At 36.7% G+C, this 20,107-nt stretch overlaps 3 protein-coding genes across 7 annotated transcripts in view; all 3 read right to left on the bottom strand.

Annotated features, from left to right (window-relative positions):
• Window positions 1-14: 14 nt before the first annotated feature.
• Window positions 15-2,474, bottom strand: LOC103398577 (protein FAM177B). Of its 2 annotated transcripts, XM_008337239.3 has the most exons (6): window positions 2,355-2,421; window positions 2,175-2,266; window positions 1,897-2,082; window positions 726-780; window positions 525-619; window positions 15-438 (listed from the first exon to the last, which is right to left on the bottom strand). In XM_008337239.3, exons 2-6 carry the CDS (start codon window positions 2,193-2,195, stop codon window positions 232-234), a joined length of 564 nt encoding a protein of 187 aa, XP_008335461.1. In that variant the 5' UTR covers window positions 2,196-2,266; window positions 2,355-2,421; the 3' UTR covers window positions 15-231. The 2 variants fall into 2 exon arrangements, with proteins under 2 accessions (XP_008335461.1, XP_024909455.1); XM_025053687.1 differs by having other exon boundaries at window positions 2,175-2,474.
• Window positions 2,475-4,678: 2,204 nt separating this feature from the next.
• brox (BRO1 domain and CAAX motif containing) lies at window positions 4,679-15,713 on the bottom strand. Of its 3 annotated transcripts, none has more exons than XM_008337237.3 (13): window positions 15,691-15,713; window positions 9,669-9,791; window positions 8,627-8,733; window positions 8,022-8,118; window positions 7,703-7,798; window positions 7,540-7,612; window positions 7,195-7,300; window positions 6,773-6,862; window positions 6,550-6,635; window positions 6,241-6,322; window positions 5,954-6,104; window positions 5,267-5,426; window positions 4,679-5,150 (listed from the first exon to the last, which is right to left on the bottom strand). In XM_008337237.3, the coding sequence occupies exons 2-13, from the start codon at window positions 9,767-9,769 to the stop codon at window positions 5,067-5,069; spliced, it is 1,233 nt and encodes a 410-aa protein (XP_008335459.1). In that variant the 5' UTR covers window positions 9,770-9,791; window positions 15,691-15,713; the 3' UTR covers window positions 4,679-5,066. The 3 variants fall into 3 exon arrangements, with proteins under 3 accessions (XP_008335459.1, XP_008335458.1, XP_008335457.1); XM_008337236.3 differs by lacking the exon at window positions 15,691-15,713 and adding an exon at window positions 10,285-10,407; XM_008337235.3 differs by lacking the exon at window positions 15,691-15,713 and adding an exon at window positions 10,280-10,395 and having other exon boundaries at window positions 9,669-9,789.
• An 18-nt stretch (window positions 15,714-15,731) lies between these two features.
• Window positions 15,732-20,107, bottom strand: part of si:ch73-91k6.2 (alpha-1,6-mannosyl-glycoprotein 2-beta-N-acetylglucosaminyltransferase) — a 24,687-nt gene continuing 20,311 nt past the window's right edge. The window contains exons 1-4 of one of the 2 annotated variants that reach the window (XR_523515.3): window positions 17,925-18,040; window positions 17,348-17,468; window positions 16,305-16,411; window positions 15,732-15,829 (exon numbers count right to left, since the gene is read on the bottom strand). The gene's annotated coding sequence lies outside the window, so the exon portion shown is untranslated. Of the gene's footprint in view, window positions 15,830-16,304; window positions 16,412-17,347; window positions 17,469-17,924; window positions 18,041-20,107 lie in introns of those variants that run through there. The other variant, XR_003049020.1, reaches the window with a different exon arrangement.

The raw sequence follows: 20,107 nt of genomic DNA, 5'->3' as shown, positions 1-20,107 counted from the left end.
AAATGAAGGGAATATCGATGAGAGAGATTTATTAGGAATAGCATGATAATAAAAACAAGCTAGGTAACATGTGGACAACAACAAGACTCCGCCGTCAAATTGAGTGGTTCTTCACAGTTTTACTGTCCTTACCTGAAATAGACACTTATCAAAGTGATACTTCGATATTATCTCGATCTTTCTCCGGAAAACAGTTCAGAATTTTTTTTTTTGTTTTTTTCTGGTCATGGTTTATTTTAAGCTATCCTCGTCTGCTTGATAACCTCTGTTGTGGTAGCCATCTTTTCTGGACGTAGGCTCGTCTTCACAGCTCCCCTGTGGCTCACAAGGGTTTGCCGTCCCCGTAGCTCCGTATTGACCTTTCTCCAATCGATCAGAGAGCTGGATCATCTCTCCACGCGCTTTCGTCGTGTCACCCTTAGCTTGACTTTTTGGTGTCTAAGTGATACGGATAAAATCATCCTTTTCACGCTTAGAAAATGGGTTACAATCAATACAACACAATGGGTCAATGCCATTCTTACCCTGCGGTCACGCTCGTGTTGATCTATTGCATATTGGTATTTGGCCGCGTCCAGTCCAAATACGTTAGCGAGTCTCTCTCCAAGAAAATCACAGGCTAATATTGGAAACAGAAAAGTAAACAGGAAATCAGATTGCAAAACAAATTTACTGTTGACTCACAGACACTGTTTATGTAGTGGTTTTACAGTAATTTTACATACTCAGCAGTGAAATCCTCCCGACGAGAAAGGCCAGCTTCCTGAAGGAGAACCTTGTCTGAAAGGAGGAACGAGAACAAGACCTTGCTAGAAAAGGTTTAACGGCACTGTAAACAGATTACGCACCACCAAGTTACCTATTTACGGTACGTTATTTAACCAACAATGTGTGTTTGTTACACAGCACTGAACAATACTTGTAGCCTGAATAAATAATAATCAATTGCAGAAACATGTAATAGTCTGTTACGGATTAGTTACATCTATTCCTTTTTTGTTCCAAGTAATGGTCAGCCAGTACCACGTTACCTTAAATTTTCAAAATAAAACATCTTTTAGACTCTATTCTGTTTGTACCGGTAACAAATGACCTATGGACTGGTACTGGCCTGCGGACCAGGGGTTGGGGACCCCTGATTTATACAGTCTTCCATTTACAATGGGCCCTTCAAGGGGAACTGTTTTGCTGATGTGGCCCCCTGGTGGAAATGAGTTTAAACACCCCTGGTGTAAAAGCTCTGCACGCTTTCTGTTCGGCAGAAAGTTTAATTCTGTTTAAGAATATTTTCATTCATATTACGTTTAGATATAGAATATCCTTTTCTTAACTGGATGCTTCGTGTCCGCACTGATATCGATATCGGCAAGTAGATAAAATTAAAATAGTTATACTCAAATGCAAAAAAAAAAAAGGTAGAGTTGTGCAACTCCTCACTGAGTTAGTTGGTTGAATTCAAATCCAGTGTTCCTGATAAGTAAAGTAGACATTTGCTTAGAGCAACGCACGTAGTGCAGCATTTGTTTGCCATCCAATGGAACCCAAGACTTGAAACACTTGAAATAGACATTTGAATCCTGCCTTAAAAAAACAAACAAACAAACAAACAAAAAAAAAAAAAAAGGGCCACCAGGAAGAGGAGCACTGTGCTGATAACAACAGACAAAAAGCCACAGCCTTTCAAATGGCAAACTTCCTGTGGAGATGGTCAGTTAAAGTTTAACTCCAAAACAGGGAGTTTTGAGCTATCATTTCTGCAATACAAATTAGAGGAAAACAGGAACTTTAAAAATTGTGAAAGTTCTTGTAAAGCAGAAGCAGAAGCACGTCCACTTCCTGTCCCTCAACATCATGTCATTAAACGGCCACTTTTGTGCGTTTGACAATCAGACTTACCTTCTCTGCTGGTTCACTAAAGGGAGGTGTGTTTGACTTGTGCTCCTCCTCTCCCTCTTCGTCCTCCTCCTCCTCCTTCTCCTCCTCGCTGTCCTCCTCCATAGTTTCACCACTGGTGAAGTAGATAACTTTCTTCTGTTTGGCCAGAGCACAGCCAGTGAACTCTGTTTCCTGGCTGCACATTACCTGAAAGAGCGAACACATTTTTCACCACATTTGTTTAACATACCAACAAAGTCTGTTCTAACACCTCGTTCATTCACCGTTAGAACACTTACTTCCTGATGGCCACGGATCATTCTTCAACAGACTTTCCTTGGCGCCTCTCCGTCACGTCACAGTTGCAGTCTGTCAGTCCAGGCTGACTCAGCTTGTGTACATAAAAAAAAAAGATAAACAACTACAGGATACAGGGTTAGTCCTGAAACTTGAGACACAAATACACTGTGAAACCTCACCACAGTCAGGAAGATACAGACGAACCGCAGTAATGGTTTCATTTTTGTTTTAAAGGGGCGGGAACTGCAGTTAAAGCAGTAAAAGATTTTAGAGGGATTATAATAGATTGTAAATAATAATAATAAAAAAACTTTACATTAGCAATTCTTAATTAATAAATGGAAAACACAAACCCAAAAATATAAGGATAAATATACAGTATGGGCTACATATTTTTTTCTGTTTGGAATTTTCAGTAAGGTACAGTGTTTACATATATTTAAAAAAAAATTTAAAAAAAAAGTAAAAAGTCTTCAAATAAATTATTCATCCTTTTCACACTCGTAAAAAATATTTTTTGCCCGAACCCTCCTTTTCACACTCGTAAAAAATATTTTACACCCGAACCTACTTTAGTACAGTACATATATGGTAATATCAATGACCAAATACACACATATTATGATACACATATTTTCCTTGGTTTCAGAGAGAGGAAAAATCAATGTTGACAATTCGTACTTTAGTACAGTACATATATGGTAATATCAATGACCAAATACACACATATTATGATACACCATCATCTACCATAACAACCAATAATTGCATTCATTTTTTTTTCCACCTATCAAATTTCAGTTCCAAAGTGATGAAGTTCGACTTCAGAATGTGCCTTATTTCCGCATAATACAAATCAATGTTGTATCTAGTTAGCATGTACTTCGTGTACTTTCCAGAGTATTAACACCTCTTACGTATCACCACGCGATTGGACGTTTTGTACCATGTTGTGCAAATGACATCAGACGTAGAAGAACGACTTAAACCCAACGATTGATTACCATTTAATACACATTGTACATGACAGACAGTGAATAATGACTCGTCTACAGACTGACTGACGATGGTTATGCCGTCGTGATGAACACTTGAAGCTAAAACTTGATTGATGTCTCTCAATGAAATCCACTTTTCAACTGTCACAAACCTACACAGCAACTTAAACTAAATCACGACATTAGTGAAGAGCTTCAACGACCAGATTGCCTGCACAAGTAAAGAAATGTATAGAATAGAATTTAAACTTGGTGAATCAACAAAAGCAGCTAGTTCAGCTCCGGGTAAACATACTTATATGTATATGTGTCAGGACATGATAAAGTACATGTGTGTATATTACAGTTTTTACAAGTTCCTGTAGGGTAATCTAACAAAACGGCAACCTAGAAGCGCATTCATATGTTTGAAAGTGAAGGGTCCCATTATGAAACTATCTTCCTTTTGGTAATCAACTACTGTCTAGGTACTAAAGTAGTACTTGATCGACGGGTGGTGTCGCATGTCTTTTCTGTATTTGCTCAATGAAGCCTTCGTTTGTTTTAGAAGATTGGAGTGTACTCTGGAGCGCCTGTCACGACGGTTAAATCCTTCGTATAAATCGATCTTGTTTACACACGAGCGCTTCTGAAAGTTCACCCTTTACATTTAGCATCTGCTAAAGTCCTAATAAAACACCTTTGGTTAATACCCTTATTCTCCTATTGACACCTACTCCTGCTCCAGGCGTACAACATATGGTCCGTGGACCAAAACCGGCCCACTAGGAAGTTCAATCCGGCCCGCTTGATTAATTTTAAAAGTAAAAAAAGCAGACACACTTCCTCGCCATGATGTATTGTAAAATATTTCATTAAATATGAGGATTTTCTAATACGAAAAACATGGACTTATTGTTATTTATATATCATTATCTTATAATGGACTTATTGTTATTTATATATAATTATCTTATAATTGTACCGGTCTGGCCCACTTGACATCTAATTAGGGTTAGGGTGCCTAATGTATATAATTCAAATTAAAAGTTTTACCGGAACGTTCAGTGTTAAATGTTACCATCAAAGCCATGTCTGTCGGACAAAAAGGAAAATTTACAAGATAAATAACATCCCAGAATAACGTTGTAAAGAAAAATCTAATGTACAAATAAACTACAGTACACATGACTTGTGCTCTAGATAAGGTTTTTGTGATTTTAAAATGCTACTGCTATAATAAACTGGCACCAGCGATAAGGCGTGTAGTCTTGTTCATGTAATATTTTAGGACGTTTTCAATGAATCCCCATCTTTCATTATTGGGATAAATATTCCACGGCAGGCTGACGGTAAAAATTAAAATTCTACCTGTGTACATTATTCCATAATTCTATCCCTTTCGTTATGCTCTTCTTATTAGGCATTTGATGGATTAAACACAGAGGGCGAATGTTGTTGTTTGTACATAGTATACGTACGGTGACACATAAAGCTGCGTCTTTTTGTCCCTCTACAATTACATCTGTTTAACAGTTTCAATGTTTGTTTGTTTTTTTTTTGTGTTCAAAAGGCCAGAGCATCACAGGTTCAAATCCCAGACCGTCTCAATAGAAGACGGTTTGAACGGGTTCACCCTGCGACCGAAAGGCACCACCGACAGAACCGCGCTGGTCTTAAGGCTTTTACAGGGTCGGGGTTTCGTAGATTGACGTGTAATGTGTCCGGTTCAACTGCAACGACGTACGTTTTCAGCAAATACTGCCCACTGCTTGGTGGTGATGTAAAACATTATGTAACCCTCTAAAATACATAAACCTATGAAGATGCACGTGGATGGAAATACGGATTCCATCATAACATTCGGATGGCGACGACGAAGCATGGGGCCGAGAGTGAAATCGGTGCGAGTGTTTAGGAGATGGTGCAGCCTGTGTCTTTCTGAGGCTTCAAATCTGGCTCCTTCACGGGTTTCACCTCCTCCTCCTTGGGCTTAGCCTATGAATTATATAAAAAAAAAAAATATATATATAAAAAATATAATATTATTCCGTAGGCATGTGTTCATTTGCTGCAGCGTTTGCTGCCATCTAGCCTTTGTTGCGCTGAAGCACCTTGTCATTCTTAGCTCCCTTGGTCAGGTCAAAGGTAGCGTAAACCTCCGCAGTGCACTGCTCACTCAGAGAAGGCAGCTCAAACGGGATTGGCTCAGCCAGGCCGTAATCTGCCTTTAACTCCAGCACTGGTGCCTCCACTGGGACCTTGTGGAAGTATCTGTAAAAAAAAATATTTGGGAGTTCAAACGTCAAGCCAAACATTCAGCCGAACAAGACGTCAGAGAGTCTATGTAAACGCTTTACTTCATTCTATGTGTAGTTAGTGAGTACAGTATTTGCTTTCATAACTTTAAAAGAACTTAAACTTAAAAAAAAGCTACATATAAAAATATATATATATATATATAAAATATATGCAAGTCACTATAAAAAATGTTTAGTTAAAAGAAAGAAAAAAAAATTATTTGTACAGTTTTTTTGGCCAGCAGCCACCAGGGGGCAATAAGGTTTTAAGGAGTTCAATTTCTTGCCAGTTGCGTCAGTCAGTGTGTCTTACTGTACTTAGCCGACCAGGGTCAGACCGCAGCCGCTTGATTTAAACGTCGGTCACAGTGGTGGTAGATGAGAGGTGACAAGCGGTTTGCATTATAAAAAAGTTTCAGAACCACCGATTTAGTTGACCACATCTGAAGTATATATGTTTGTGCACGTGTGTGTGTGTGTGTGTGTTCTTGACCGACTTACATGAATCCATTCTCCGACTGGCACCTCTCCAGTGTGGTTTTAATGACGCTGCCCAGTCTGAGGAAGAACATCTGCTCTGACGGTTTGGCTGTGGTGCCTGGCCCTTTGGTCTGTCGATACTCTTTACACAAAGCCTCTGAGGCCGAGTAACCTAAACAAAGATGTCAGCAGAGAGAGCTGTAAGCTGTTGCCAACAGAATCTAGGTCAAAATGAAACAGGAAATACACGCACGGGAAACACCTGTGCTGCGAATGTGAGAAAGTAATGAATTTCCACGCATACGTACATTTTTCTGCTTCCTGGAGGGATCGTATCGCCTCTCCACACTTGTCGCTTGCAAGCAGTGTCTTCCCATAAAAGCAGTAGGCCTGCAAAGCACATGTAGAATTCTCACACTCCCGTGCTGAGAAGCACTAATGACGTGTCTAATAATTGAGTCAATATTAAGGATGGTGTGAACCGCATTAGTCTGAAACACAAGCTGACAAGCCTTAACAGGGTGCATTTAGGGACCAAAACTAACAGGTCCTGTTAGTTTGGTCCCTAAATGCATCACAAAGGATTGGTAATTGCACCGGAATCCACAAGAACTCACATAGGCCATGTAGAAGAGCTGCTTTAGCTGGAGATACTTCCTCCACTTGCTGCTGTACTCTGGGTCCAATGTGTTCAGGGTATGATCTGGAAACAGAGGAAATGACCTGTAATGACCTTTAGTAAACAACCCTGGTTTTTTAAATAATATAAAATAATATAATAAAAAATGTATACAAACAGAACTGTCATTCCTTTTTCTCTAGAAATGAAATAATACTGACCGGCCTTTTGATAGAAGTTTGCCGTTTCATATGCCAGCGCTGCAACGATTGTAGCCTTGTGTTGTAGTTCAATTGCCCTGGCAATCGTCACTGTTAAAATAAATAAATAAATAAATAAAATGACATGGAAATGCATTTTTTTTTACTCCTATCTACACAGCAACAAGATGACCGCAGTTATTTGTCGCACTATTCTGAGTAAAATATTACAAAGACAATAAAAAGTCTGAGATCTGCCAATGTGTACAACGTAAAGCAAACAGTTCAGATATTAAACAGTGCAACCAAAAATGTCACTGTATTTAGATCAAAGAAAACACCACAGAATTTCAACAATGTATTTGCAGCTTCAACAAAACGGAGGAAAAGTATTAAAGATACAATTATACATCGTGAGCACACATTACTTTTTTTTTTTTTACCTTCCTGGGCTTCTGCCTGACACTGAATAATATAAGCGTCAATCACTCTGGGTTCCAGATCTCGGCCTTTTTCTGCAGGAGTGATCAGACGAGGGATATGAACCTCCTGTAGAAAATGTGGCGCAGAATTAGTTGGTGCTTTTAGGATGAAAAAAAAAAAGCAAGAAGGGTATGCAAAACATAAAACAGTTATTCAAACTCAATCCTACCCTTTAGTGGAATATAAAACACAATTCTAAACATAACATTTGACACACATTTTAATTTCAACCCCTCAATCGAGGTATGAGTGCCGGGATATTACACTGAAACTGAAGTATTTTACATGAAGATCATCGGGTCTACCTTGAGGTTTTTGAATATTCCAGCAGCAACCTTCAGGCTCCGATGAACCTCTTTCGCTTCAACCTCTGTTATGCTGTTGACCGGACACAAACAACATACATATAAATTCACTTAAAAATCCAAAGTCAAGACTTAAAATTAAAATATAAAAATGAAAACATACTTTTCTTTGCCTGCAAGTCGAGAGGCAAACTTTGTGTACCAGACGGCAACATTGAAGGCCATAGACACCAGTTCAAAAACTGCATCTTGTTGGGCACTGGGACAAGAAAATGGGAAAATATATATTAAAACAATATACTCAATCTGATCTGTTGCCTTTCACAAAGACTGTGACACAACCTATTTTTTTCTATTTATTATATATTAATTTAAACATTAAAGTGCATACTCCTAGAAACACTATCAGTAAAATACTAGACTGACGCAGGAACTCTAATCACGTTTGGACCCAACAGTCCACAGCTTTCATCTATATATACCTTGGTGTGTTTCCCTGTAAGGTGTCAGTCCACTTGAAATTCTGGATGAATCTCATCTTGTTCTCCTGTGTAGTTCCATCAAGGGATGCAATGAAGCCTACTAGTCATTTTAATATAATTAAAAAAAAAAGAAAGAAAGAAAAACAAAATGCAAGTTGTTAGTTGCAAAGCAAAATAAAAACTAAATAAGTACTAGTAAAAGCAAAACATCTGATGTTATGTTATTTAAAATAGTTATGGTTAAAATACATTAGTTGGGCGCTGGATTCTCATGGTTCAGTTATGTACAAAGTATTGCAGTGATGCGGTACATGCAGATACAGAGGGTCCTCGAGTTGAGTCGGAAAATTCTGTTCCATCAGCGCAACTCGATTTTCCATAAGTCGGAACTCACATACTTTACATATGTTCCTATGTCACTCACCTATGCTAACGTAAAGATAACATTATAATCTAGGACATGAAAACTAATTTAAAAAAAGAGCTCTAGGACATGAAAACTAATTTAAAAAAGAGCCTGATTTACACTTAGGAGCCATAATGAAGGGGAAAAAGTTCTTAAAGAACCCCAACACAAACGAAGTAGTTGCCGTGTAAAACTGTACCTTGCAAGAGGGAGAAATAAGCATCTGAGGCATTTTTCATAATCTCCGGGTTGCAGGTGACATCAGTGAACATCTCGAGCAGTCGTGCCCTGGTGGACCTCAGATCACTGGGTGAGAAAAGAATAATCAACCGAACATTCATCACTGGTCTTTACAGCATTCAGACTAATGAAGGATGGCACAGCGGTGCCATCATGTCTTTGTAGGGATTGCATTTTATGGCCTGCTCAGTTTGTCTGTTTTTGTGAGTCTAAGCAGCATTTCCGAAAATAAAATACTTTTTTCAAGTTGTTGCCGGATAGCCCCAAAATTCGGCAATTTGATTGATGATATTATCATATAATATTTTTAAACATATATTCTTTGACTGAACTGGGTCTTAGGGCAACTTAGGATTCTCAGCAGAGATTTACAACACTGAGCCCTTTATTTAGTCTGGGGAACATAAGTAAAGTGGTCTGTCTAGCTCCCTGTCCATAATAATGCAATCAAATTATTTTTATTTAAGCAGAAAACAAGTCAATTTGAGCAGGAAAAAGAGACACAAATTTTTTAAAAAATGAGCAATGTCTCTGATTTCTTAAATCGAAGCATGTTGTATAGTAAAAATATGCCCTTGATTTCCTTCTATCCTTGCAACCTGTTGATCTCTGAACCTATTTGTTCCGTTGACGTGGGTGGAGTAGATCGTAAAGCTGAACTGACCTAATGGAATTTATAAAGCATTTTGAATCTGATAGGTGAATGACCTATAGTTGAGAAACACTCTCCCTCGCCACTAACGTTACTATCTTGTTTTATATTTTCGTTGTTTATATGATTTTAATAAGATTTTACTTTTTGTACAATTCCAAGACCAGCGTGTGAGCTGACTATTTTGGATTGGATAGATTAATAGCTTGGGCAAAAACTGCAGCAAAGAAAATATTAGTGCCAGTATTGAAGATGCATTGAATATCAAACAAAAATGTTGTGTAATGTGCGGTCGTCGATAATGAGGCCGTAAGGTGAGTCTATTCCAAGAAGACAAATCGAGACTTACTTGCATATCTTGTTAGCAGCGGTACTTCCCGCTACACCGTAAAAGTTAAAAGACACGGGCGCTGTTGCCTTCAGTGGGTTTCTGTGAAACCAATGTGCCATCCTGGACTTGAGGGACACACCTACAGAGATTGTATACACATATACGTGCATGTGAGCAATACGTGCAAAAACAATATGAAAACTAGCTTATGTAGTTTCTTTTAACAAATGTAGAAAATTGCACCATGAACTCATTCCCGAATCCCGTGTACGCATCAGTAAGGTTTTTAATAAACATAAATATTTAACCAGGTAGCTAAGTGATGATTTTGGCTAAAGACGACGCTACACATCTCTGACGTCTGGGTAGGCTTCAACAAAAAGGAGTCACAAATATGACCACACCGTTCGAAATGTTATGTTCCGTAATCATTAATTATGTTTCCATTACGCATTTATATTCGTGGAACACAACACAAAAGACTATTACGTAAGCTATGCATAGTAGCAGCTAAATGCTAATGGTAGCTGTGACTACAACGTCAAAACTGCGTACGAAACATATGATTTGTTAGACAAAAAAACCGAAACTGACTAAATACTTTGAATTAACTCTAATGTAATTCGTACCTGTCGTCGTCGCCGCGTTTTAAACCGATGTGTTCGATAGCACTGATAGAAAACCTGACACTGATAACTTACTTCCGGAAATAAACACTATGCTAACGTAGACCAATGAAATATGCCGCTTCGATCACGTGACGTGTTTCGGGAACTTCCTTTCATGTCCAAAGAAGTTTAATTCTTCCTTGCCAGTAGCATAGTCTAAAATTTGCCATTAAAATAATGAACTATTAAATGTCTCCGAGTTTAAGTTGTATTTATTTATTATATTACTCTGTTTCTTTACTTTCTAATACGATGTCATTAATTGTCGACTATATGCTAATATTTACACAATGTTTGTTGTTTAATCCAGAAGAAGCTAGATAAAAATAAAACTTGAATTATATTTATATTTTTATTATATATAAACGTTGCTATTTAGTAATGTTTTTCGATTGTAGGACAACAATTGCAATTGTCTAGGCCTGTTTCTGTTAACATCTTCCTTGAATGTATCATGTTACACTTAATAACAATGACATGAAATAAAATATTTTACACACCCGAGTACAGACATTCAAAATCTTTTATTTTCCCTATTTCACATATATTTTGTCAGCAATAAACATTCTCAAGTGATTCTCAGAAAGGCAAAACATGGAACAGAATTACAAAAAAATCAATAAAATGTCAGACTGTTGGATATTTTTTTACAGCTTCCCAAACCCCAAAAGACACAATCACATTTCCATGTAGACATAAAAAATAAACCACAAATTTCTGGAAAAATATAGGCATAACCTTCTGCTTGCTAGCCTTTCCTACTCTCTATAAAATGCATTGTGCTTTGCAACCACAGCAAATAATTCATCTTCAGTAATCACACTCATAATAATGAAATCTCAATAAGGCATGATGACTTGCATCAATATTGAAGTAAGGCACTGTGGTCAAGACAGTCTCTTTATCTACATGGTTTTATTCCTCTATTTCACCCTGTCTCTCATCATGAGAATATTTATAATTTTCTTAATAAAATATAACCCATACTTATTCATCAAAGTGTTTACTTTTGGCTTCTCACGCTGTTTCTCCACGCTGTTCAACTGCAGCTGCTCCTTCGGTCACATATTTAATCCCGTCTATTATGATCTTTCTCAGAAAAAATCTGAGCTTTGCAAACTCTGGCTCATTCTTTTTTAAAGAGCACTCGTCATCCTCGCAGTTTCGCCTCGTAACTTGGCCCGTGTCACACTCGTTGCTGGCACTATTCTCCACCTTCCAGCGTCACTGAAGAGGACTGATCCCAGATAGTTGAATATACATTTAGAATATACACTCAAATATTCACCTTTTTAACCCATGTCTTAGACTAAAAACTTCAGTATTAATGTCTCATATGACCCAAGTTAAATAAAAAACAGAAAACATTAGTGCACCGTTCAAAAAGACAGAAACAAATCGAAAAGTAAAAAGGCACCTCTTGGTCAACTCATACCAGCCTTTGTTACACATTGGTTTCATGACTCATTTCTGACAACAGGTTGGACCACAGACGTGTAATTACAAATTCCTTTCATAGAATATGAGAAACAGAGTTGTATCTCTCGTGACAAATGACAATGAACTCGTTGACGTCCAAACACCGTTATTAACCATTCACCTTGAAATGGAAATTCTCTTCTCTCCACGTGCGGAAAAGTCTCAGTGACACTCAACAACCGAAGGTCACTTGTGTCTAAATCACAATGCTAACAAGAACCCATAGCCAGACAAACAAATCAATATCAAGCCAGGAACCTACGAGGTGTTCAGTACAGAACTGCTGAGTGGTGTCTCCCACACGTTTTTTTTTTTTTTCTTTTTCCCAACAGACATAAGCTTCTGTTGCTTAATTTTGCAACATAAAATGTGGCACGTGTACAAAATTTTGATACAACTTGTTTGTAAACCTGAGCTTTCTGTGTCATAAAGACTGTCATGCACACTTACACTTACTAATTACATCACGTAAATGGCTGGTGCATGTTCACTTGTCGCAGCTACGTATACAAATGTAGCATGCTGTATGTAAATACAATTTTGTTTAATTAAACTATTTGCCGAACCAGGTTTCTATTCAAAGAAAAATGAAAATAAACGTACATACTGTGAAAATATATATATACACATATACACATATATATACACATATATATATATATACATATATACACATATATACATACATATATACACATATATATACATATACACATATACGTGCATGTGAACAATACGTGCAAAAACAATATGAAAACTAGCTTATGTAGTTTCTTTTAACAAATGTAGAAAATTGCACCATGAACTCATTCCCGAATCCCGTGTACGCATCAGTAAGGTTTTTAATAAACATAAATATTTAACCAGGTAGCTAAGTGATGATTTTGGCTAAAGACGACGCTACACATCTCTGACGTCTGGGTAGGCTTCAACAAAAAGGAGTCACAAATATGACCACACCGTTCGAAATGTTATGTTCCGTAATCATTAATTATGTTTCCATTACGCATTTATATTCGTGGAACACAACACAAAAGACTATTACGTAAGCTATGCATAGTAGCAGCTAAATGCTAATGGTAGCTGTGACTACAACGTCAAAACTGCGTACGAAACATATGATTTGTTAGACAAAAAAACCGAAACTGACTAAATACTTTGAATTAACTCTAATGTAATTCGTACCTGTCGTCGTCGCCGCGTTTTAAACCGATGTGTTCGATAGCACTGATAGAAAACCTGACACTGATAACTTACTTCCGGAAATAAACACTATGCTAACGTAGACCAATGAAATATGCCGCTTCGATCACGTGACGTGTTTCGGGAACTTCCTTTCATGTCCAAAGAAGTTTAATTCTTCCTTGCCAGTAGCATAGTCTAAAATTTGCCATTAAAATAATGAACTATTAAATGTCTCCGAGTTTAAGTTGTATTTATTTATTATATTACTCTGTTTCTTTACTTTCTAATACGATGTCATTAATTGTCGACTATATGCTAATATTTACACAATGTTTGTTGTTTAATCCAGAAGAAGCTAGATAAAAATAAAATTTGAATTATATTTATATTTTTATTATATATAAACGTTGCTATTTAGTAATGTTTTTCGATTGTAGGACAACAATTGCAATTGTCTAGGCCTGTTTCTGTTAACATCTTCCTTGAATGTATCATGTTACACTTAATAACAATGACATGAAATAAAATATTTTACACACCCGAGTACAGACATTCAAAATCTTTTATTTTCCCTATTTCACATATATTTTGTCAGCAATAAACATTCTCAAGTGATTCTCAGAAAGGCAAAACATGGAACAGAATTACAAAAAAATCAATAAAATGTCAGACTGTTGGATATTTTTTTACAGCTTCCCAAACCCCAAAAGACACAATCACATTTCCATGTAGACATAAAAAATAAACCACAAATTTCTGGAAAAATATAGGCATAACCTTCTGCTTGCTAGCCTTTCCTACTCTCTATAAAATGCATTGTGCTTTGCAACCACAGCAAATAATTCATCTTCAGTAATCACACTCATAATAATGAAATCTCAATAAGGCATGATGACTTGCATCAATATTGAAGTAAGGCACTGTGGTCAAGACAGTCTCTTTATCTACATGGTTTTATTCCTCTATTTCACCCTGTCTCTCATCATGAGAATATTTATAATTTTCTTAATAAAATATAACCCATACTTATTCATCAAAGTGTTTACTTTTGGCTTCTCACGCTGTTTCTCCACGCTGTTCAACTGCAGCTGCTCCTTCGGTCACATATTTAATCCCGTCTATTATGATCTTTCTCAGAAAAAATCTGAGCTTTGCAAACTCTGGCTCATTCTTTTTTAAAGAGCACTCGTCATCCTCGCAGTTTCGCCTCGTAACTTGGCCCGTGTCACACTCGTTGCTGGCACTATTCTCCACCTTCCAGCGTCACTGAAGAGGACTGATCCCAGATAGTTGAATATACATTTAGAATATACACTCAAATATTCACCTTTTTAACCCATGTCTTAGACTAAAAACTTCAGTATTAATGTCTCATATGACCCAAGTTAAATAAAAAACAGAAAACATTAGTGCACCGTTCAAAAAGACAGAAACAAATCGAAAAGTAAAAAGGCACCTCTTGGTCAACTCATACCAGCCTTTGTTACACATTGGTTTCATGACTCATTTCTGACAACAGGTTGGACCACAGACGTGTAATTACAAATTCCTTTCATAGAATATGAGAAACAGAGTTGTATCTCTCGTGACAAATGACAATGAACTCGTTGACGTCCAAACACCGTTATTAACCATTCACCTTGAAATGGAAATTCTCTTCTCTCCACGTGCGGAAAAGTCTCAGTGACACTCAACAACCGAAGGTCACTTGTGTCTAAATCACAATGCTAACAAGAACCCATAGCCAGACAAACAAATCAATATCAAGCCAGGAACCTACGAGGTGTTCAGTACAGAACTGCTGAGTGGTGTCTCCCACACGTTTTTTTTTTTTTTCTTTTTCCCAACAGACATAAGCTTCTGTTGCTTAATTTTGCAACATAAAATGTGGCACGTGTACAAAATTTTGATACAACTTGTTTGTAAACCTGAGCTTTCTGTGTCATAAAGACTGTCATGCACACTTACACTTACTAATTACATCACGTAAATGGCTGGTGCATGTTCACTTGTCGCAGCTACGTATACAAATGTAGCATGCTGTATGTAAATACAATTTTGTTTAATTAAACTATTTGCCGAACCAGGTTTCTATTCAAAGAAAAATGAAAATAAACGTACATACTGTGAAAATATATATATACACATATACACATATATATACACATATATATATATATACATATATACACATATATACATACATATATACACATATATATACATATACACATATACGTGCATGTGAACAATACGTGCAAAAACAATATGAAAACTAGCTTATGTAGTTTCTTTTAACAAATGTAGAAAATTGCACCATGAACTCATTCCCGAATCCCGTGTACGCATCAGTAAGGTTTTTAATAAACATAAATATTTAACCAGGTAGCTAAGTGATGATTTTGGCTAAAGACGACGCTACACATCTCTGACGTCTGGGTAGGCTTCAACAAAAAGGAGTCACAAATATGACCACACCGTTCGAAATGTTATGTTCCGTAATCATTAATTATGTTTCCATTACGCATTTATATTCGTGGAACACAACACAAAAGACTATTACGTAAGCTATGCATAGTAGCAGCTAAATGCTAATGGTAGCTGTGACTACAACGTCAAAACTGCGTACGAAACATATGATTTGTTAGACAAAAAAACCGAAACTGACTAAATACTTTGAATTAACTCTAATGTAATTCGTACCTGTCGTCGTCGCCGCGTTTTAAACCGATGTGTTCGATAGTATATACCTTGGTGTGTTTCCCTGTAAGGTGTCAGTCCACTTGAAATTCTGGATGAATCTCATCTTGTTCTCCTGTGTAGTTCCATCAAGGGATGCAATGAAGCCTACGGTCATTTTAATATAATAATAAAAAAAAAGAAAGAAAGAAAAACAAAATGCAAGTTGTTAGTTGCAAAGCAAAATAAAAACTAAATAAGTACTAGTAAAAGCAAAACATCTGATGTTATGTTATTTAAAATAGTTATGGTTAAAATACATTAGTTGGGCGCTGGATTCTCATGGTTCAGTTATGTACAAAGTATTGCAGTGATGCGGTACATGCAGATACAGAGGGTCCTCGAGTTGAGTCGGAAAATTCTGTTCCATCAGCGCAACTCGATTTTCCATAAGTCGGAACTCACATACTTTACATATGTTCCTATGTCACTCACCTATGCTAACGTAAAGATAACATTATAATCTAGGACATGAAAACTAATTTAAAAAAGAGCCTGATTTACACTTAGGAGCCATAATGAAGGGGAAAAAGTTCTTAAAGAACCCCAACACAAACGAAGTAGTTGCCGTGTAAAACTGTACCTTGCAAGAGGGAGAAATAAGCATCTGAGGCATTTTTCATAATCTCCGGGTTGCAGGTGACATCAGTGAACATCTCGAGCAGTCGTGCCCTGGTGGACCTCAGATCACTGGGTGAGAAAAGAATAATCAACCGAACATTCATCACTGGTCTTTACAGCATTCAGACTAATGAAGGATGGCACAGCGGTGCCATCATGTCTTTGTAGGGATTGCATTTTATGGCCTGCTCAGTTTGTCTGTTTTTGTGAGTCTAAGCAGCATTTCCGAAAATAAAATACTTTTTTCAAGTTGTTGCCGGATAGCCCCAAAATTCGGCAATTTGATTGATGATATTATCATATAATATTTTTAAACATATATTCTTTGACTGAACTGGGTCTTAGGGCAACTTAGGATTCTCAGCAGAGATTTACAACACTGAGCCCTTTATTTAGTCTGGGGAACATAAGTAAAGTGGTCTGTCTAGCTCCCTGTCCATAATAATGCAATCAAATTATTTTTATTTAAGCAGAAAACAAGTCAATTTGAGCAGGAAAAAGAGACACAAATTTAAAAAAAAAATGAGCAATGTCTCTGATTTCTTAAATCGAAGCATGTTGTATAGTAAAAATATGCCCTTGATTTCCTTCTATCCTTGCAACCTGTTGATCTCTGAACCTATTTGTTCCGTTGACGTGGGTGGAGTAGATCGTAAAGCTGAACTGACCTAATGGAATTTATAAAGCATTTTGAATCTGATAGGTGAATGACCTATAGTTGAGAAACACTCTCCCTCGCCACTAACGTTACTATCTTGTTTTATATTTTCGTTGTTTATATGATTTTAATAAGATTTTACTTTTTGTACAATTCCAAGACCAGCGTGTGAGCTGACTATTTTGGATTGGATAGATTAATAGCTTGGGCAAAAACTGCAGCAAAGAAAATATTAGTGCCAGTATTGAAGATGCATTGAATATCAAACAAAAATGTTGTGTAATGTGCGGTCGTCGATAATGAGGCCGTAAGGTGAGTCTATTCCAAGAAGACAAATCGAGACTTACTTGCATATCTTGTTAGCAGCGGTACTTCCCGCTACACCGTAAAAGTTAAAAGACACGGGCGCTGTTGCCTTCAGTGGGTTTCTGTGAAACCAATGTGCCATCCTGGACTTGAGGGACACACCTACAGAGATTGAAAAACAATATGAAAACTAGCTTATGTAGTTTCTTTTAACAAATGTAGAAAATTGCACCATGAACTCATTCCCGAATCCCGTGTACGCATCAGTAAGGTTTTTAATAAACATAAATATTTAACCAGGTAGCTAAGTGATGATTTTGGCTAAAGACGACGCTACACATCTCTGACGTCTGGGTAGGCTTCAACAAAAAGGAGTCACAAATATGACCACACCGTTCGAAATGTTATGTTCCGTAATCATTAATTATGTTTCCATTACGCATTTATATTCGTGGAACACAACACAAAAGACTATTACGTAAGCTATGCATAGTAGCAGCTAAATGCTAATGGTAGCTGTGACTACAACGTCAAAACTGCGTACGAAACATATGATTTGTTAGACAAAAAAACCGAAACTGACTAAATACTTTGAATTAACTCTAATGTAATTCGTACCTGTCGTCGTCGCCGCGTTTTAAACCGATGTGTTCGATAGCACTGATAGAAAACCTGACACTGATAACTTACTTCCGGAAATAAACACTATGCTAACGTAGACCAATGAAATATGCCGCTTCGATCACGTGACGTGTTTCGGGAACTTCCTTTCATGTCCAAAGAAGTTTAATTCTTCCTTGCCAGTAGCATAGTCTAAAATTTGCCATTAAAATAATGAACTATTAAATGTCTCCGAGTTTAAGTTGTATTTATTTATTGTATTACTCTGTTTCTTTACTTTCTAATACGATGTCATTAATTGTCGACTATATGCTAATATTTACACAATGTTTGTTGTTTAATCCAGAAGAAGCTAGATAAAAATAAAATTTGAATTATATTTATATTTTTATTATATATAAATGTTGCTATTTAGTAATGTTTTTCAATTGTAGGACAACAATTGCAATTGTCTAGGCCTGTTTCTGTTAACATCTTCCTTGAATGTATCATGTTACACTTAATAACAATGACATGAAATAAAATATTTTACACACCCGAGTACAGACATTCAAAATCTTTTATTTTCCCTATTTCACATATATTTTGTCAGCAATAAACATTCTCAAGTGATTCTCAGAAAGGCAAAACATGGAACAGAATTACAAAAAAATCAATAAAATGTCAGACTGTTGGATATTTTTTTACAGCTTCCCAAACCCCAAAAGACACAATCACATTTCCATGTAGACATAAAAAATAAACCACAAATTTCTGGAAAAATATAGGCATAACCTTCTGCTTGCTAGCCTTTCCTACTCTCTATAAAATGCATTGTGCTTTGCAACCACAGCAAATAATTCATCTTCAGTAATCACACTCATAATAATGAAATCTCAATAAGGCATGATGACTTGCATCAATATTGAAGTAAGGCACTGTGGTCAAGACAGTCTCTTTATCTACATGGTTTTATTCCTCTATTTCACCCTGTCTCTCATCATGAGAATATTTATAATTTTCTTAATAAAATATAACCCATACTTATTCATCAAAGTGTTTACTTTTGGCTTCTCACACTGTTTCTCCACGCTGTTCAACTGCAGCTGCTCCTTCGGTCACATATTTAATCCCGTCTATTATGATCTTTCTCAGAAAAAATCTGAGCTTTGCAAACTCTGGCTCATTCTTTTTTAAAGAGCACTCGTCATCCTCGCAGTTTCGCCTCGTAACTTGGCCCGTGTCACACTCGTTGCTGGCACTATTCTCCACCTTCCAGCGTCACTGAAGAGGACTGATCCCAGATAGTTGAATATACATTTAGAATATACACTCAAATATTCACCTTTTTAACCCATGTCTTAGACTAAAAACTTCAGTATTAATGTCTCATATGACCCAAGTTAAATAAAAAACAGAAAACATTAGTGCACCGTTCAAAAAGACAGAAACAAATCGAAAAGTAAAAAGGCACCTCTTGGTCAACTCATACCAGCCTTTGTTACACATTGGTTTCATGACTCATTTCTGACAACAGGTTGGACCACAGACGTGTAATTACAAATTCCTTTCATAGAATATGAGAAACAGAGTTGTATCTCTCGTGACAAATGACAATGAACTCGTTGACGTCCAAACACCGTTATTAACCATTCACCTTGAAATGGAAATTCTCTTCTCTCCACGTGCGGAAAAGTCTCAGTGACACTCAACAACCGAAGGTCACTTGTGTCTAAATCACAATGCTAACAAGAACCCATAGCCAGACAAACAAATCAATATCAAGCCAGGAACCTACGAGGTGTTCAGTACAGAACTGCTGAGTGGTGTCTCCCACACGTTTTTTTTTTTTTTCTTTTTCCCAACAGACATAAGCTTCTGTTGCTTAATTTTGCAACATAAAATGTGGCACGTGTACAAAATTTTGATACAACTTGTTTGTAAACCTGAGCTTTCTGTGTCATAAAGACTGTCATGCACACTTACACTTACTAATTACATCACGTAAATGGCTGGTGCATGTTCACTTGTCGCAGCTACGTATACAAATGTAGCATGCTGTATGTAAATACAATTTTGTTTAATTAAACTATTTGCCGAACCAGGTTTCTATTCAAAGAAAAATGAAATTAAACGTACATACTGTGAAAATATATATATACACATATACACATATATATATACACATATATATATATATA

The sequence above is a fragment of the Cynoglossus semilaevis genome, unplaced genomic scaffold, assembly GCF_000523025.1.
Source record: "Cynoglossus semilaevis isolate Cse_v1.0 unplaced genomic scaffold, Cse_v1.0 scaffold476, whole genome shotgun sequence".
In the NCBI taxonomy this organism is placed as follows: Eukaryota; Metazoa; Chordata; class Actinopteri; order Pleuronectiformes; family Cynoglossidae; genus Cynoglossus; species Cynoglossus semilaevis.
The sequence above is the reverse complement of the archived record's forward strand: the minus strand, read 5'-3'. Positions and strand labels throughout refer to the sequence as shown.

What these genes read in the sequence shown, in the direction of transcription:
- brox (XM_008337237.3), bottom strand. Translation starts at nt 9,769, where the DNA reads ATGGCACATTGGTTTCACAGAAACCCACTGAAGGCAACAGCGCCCGTG. An exon ending in TTATTTCTCCCTCTTGCAAG is followed by an intron (nt 8,119 to 8,626) that starts GTACAGTTTTAC and finishes AATGACTAGTAG; the next exon opens with GCTTCATTGCATCCCTTGAT. An exon ending in CCTCCAGGAAGCAGAAAAAT is followed by an intron (nt 6,105 to 6,240) that starts GTACGTATGCGT and finishes ATCTTTGTTTAG; the next exon opens with GTTACTCGGCCTCAGAGGCT.
- LOC103398577 (XM_025053687.1), bottom strand. Translation starts at nt 2,195, where the DNA reads ATGATCCGTGGCCATCAGGAA. An exon ending in TGATCCGTGGCCATCAGGAA is followed by an intron (nt 2,083 to 2,174) that starts GTAAGTGTTCTA and finishes TCGCTCTTTCAG; the next exon opens with GTAATGTGCAGCCAGGAAAC. An exon ending in TTAGTGAACCAGCAGAGAAG is followed by an intron (nt 781 to 1,896) that starts GTAAGTCTGATT and finishes TCCTCCTTTCAG; the next exon opens with ACAAGGTTCTCCTTCAGGAA.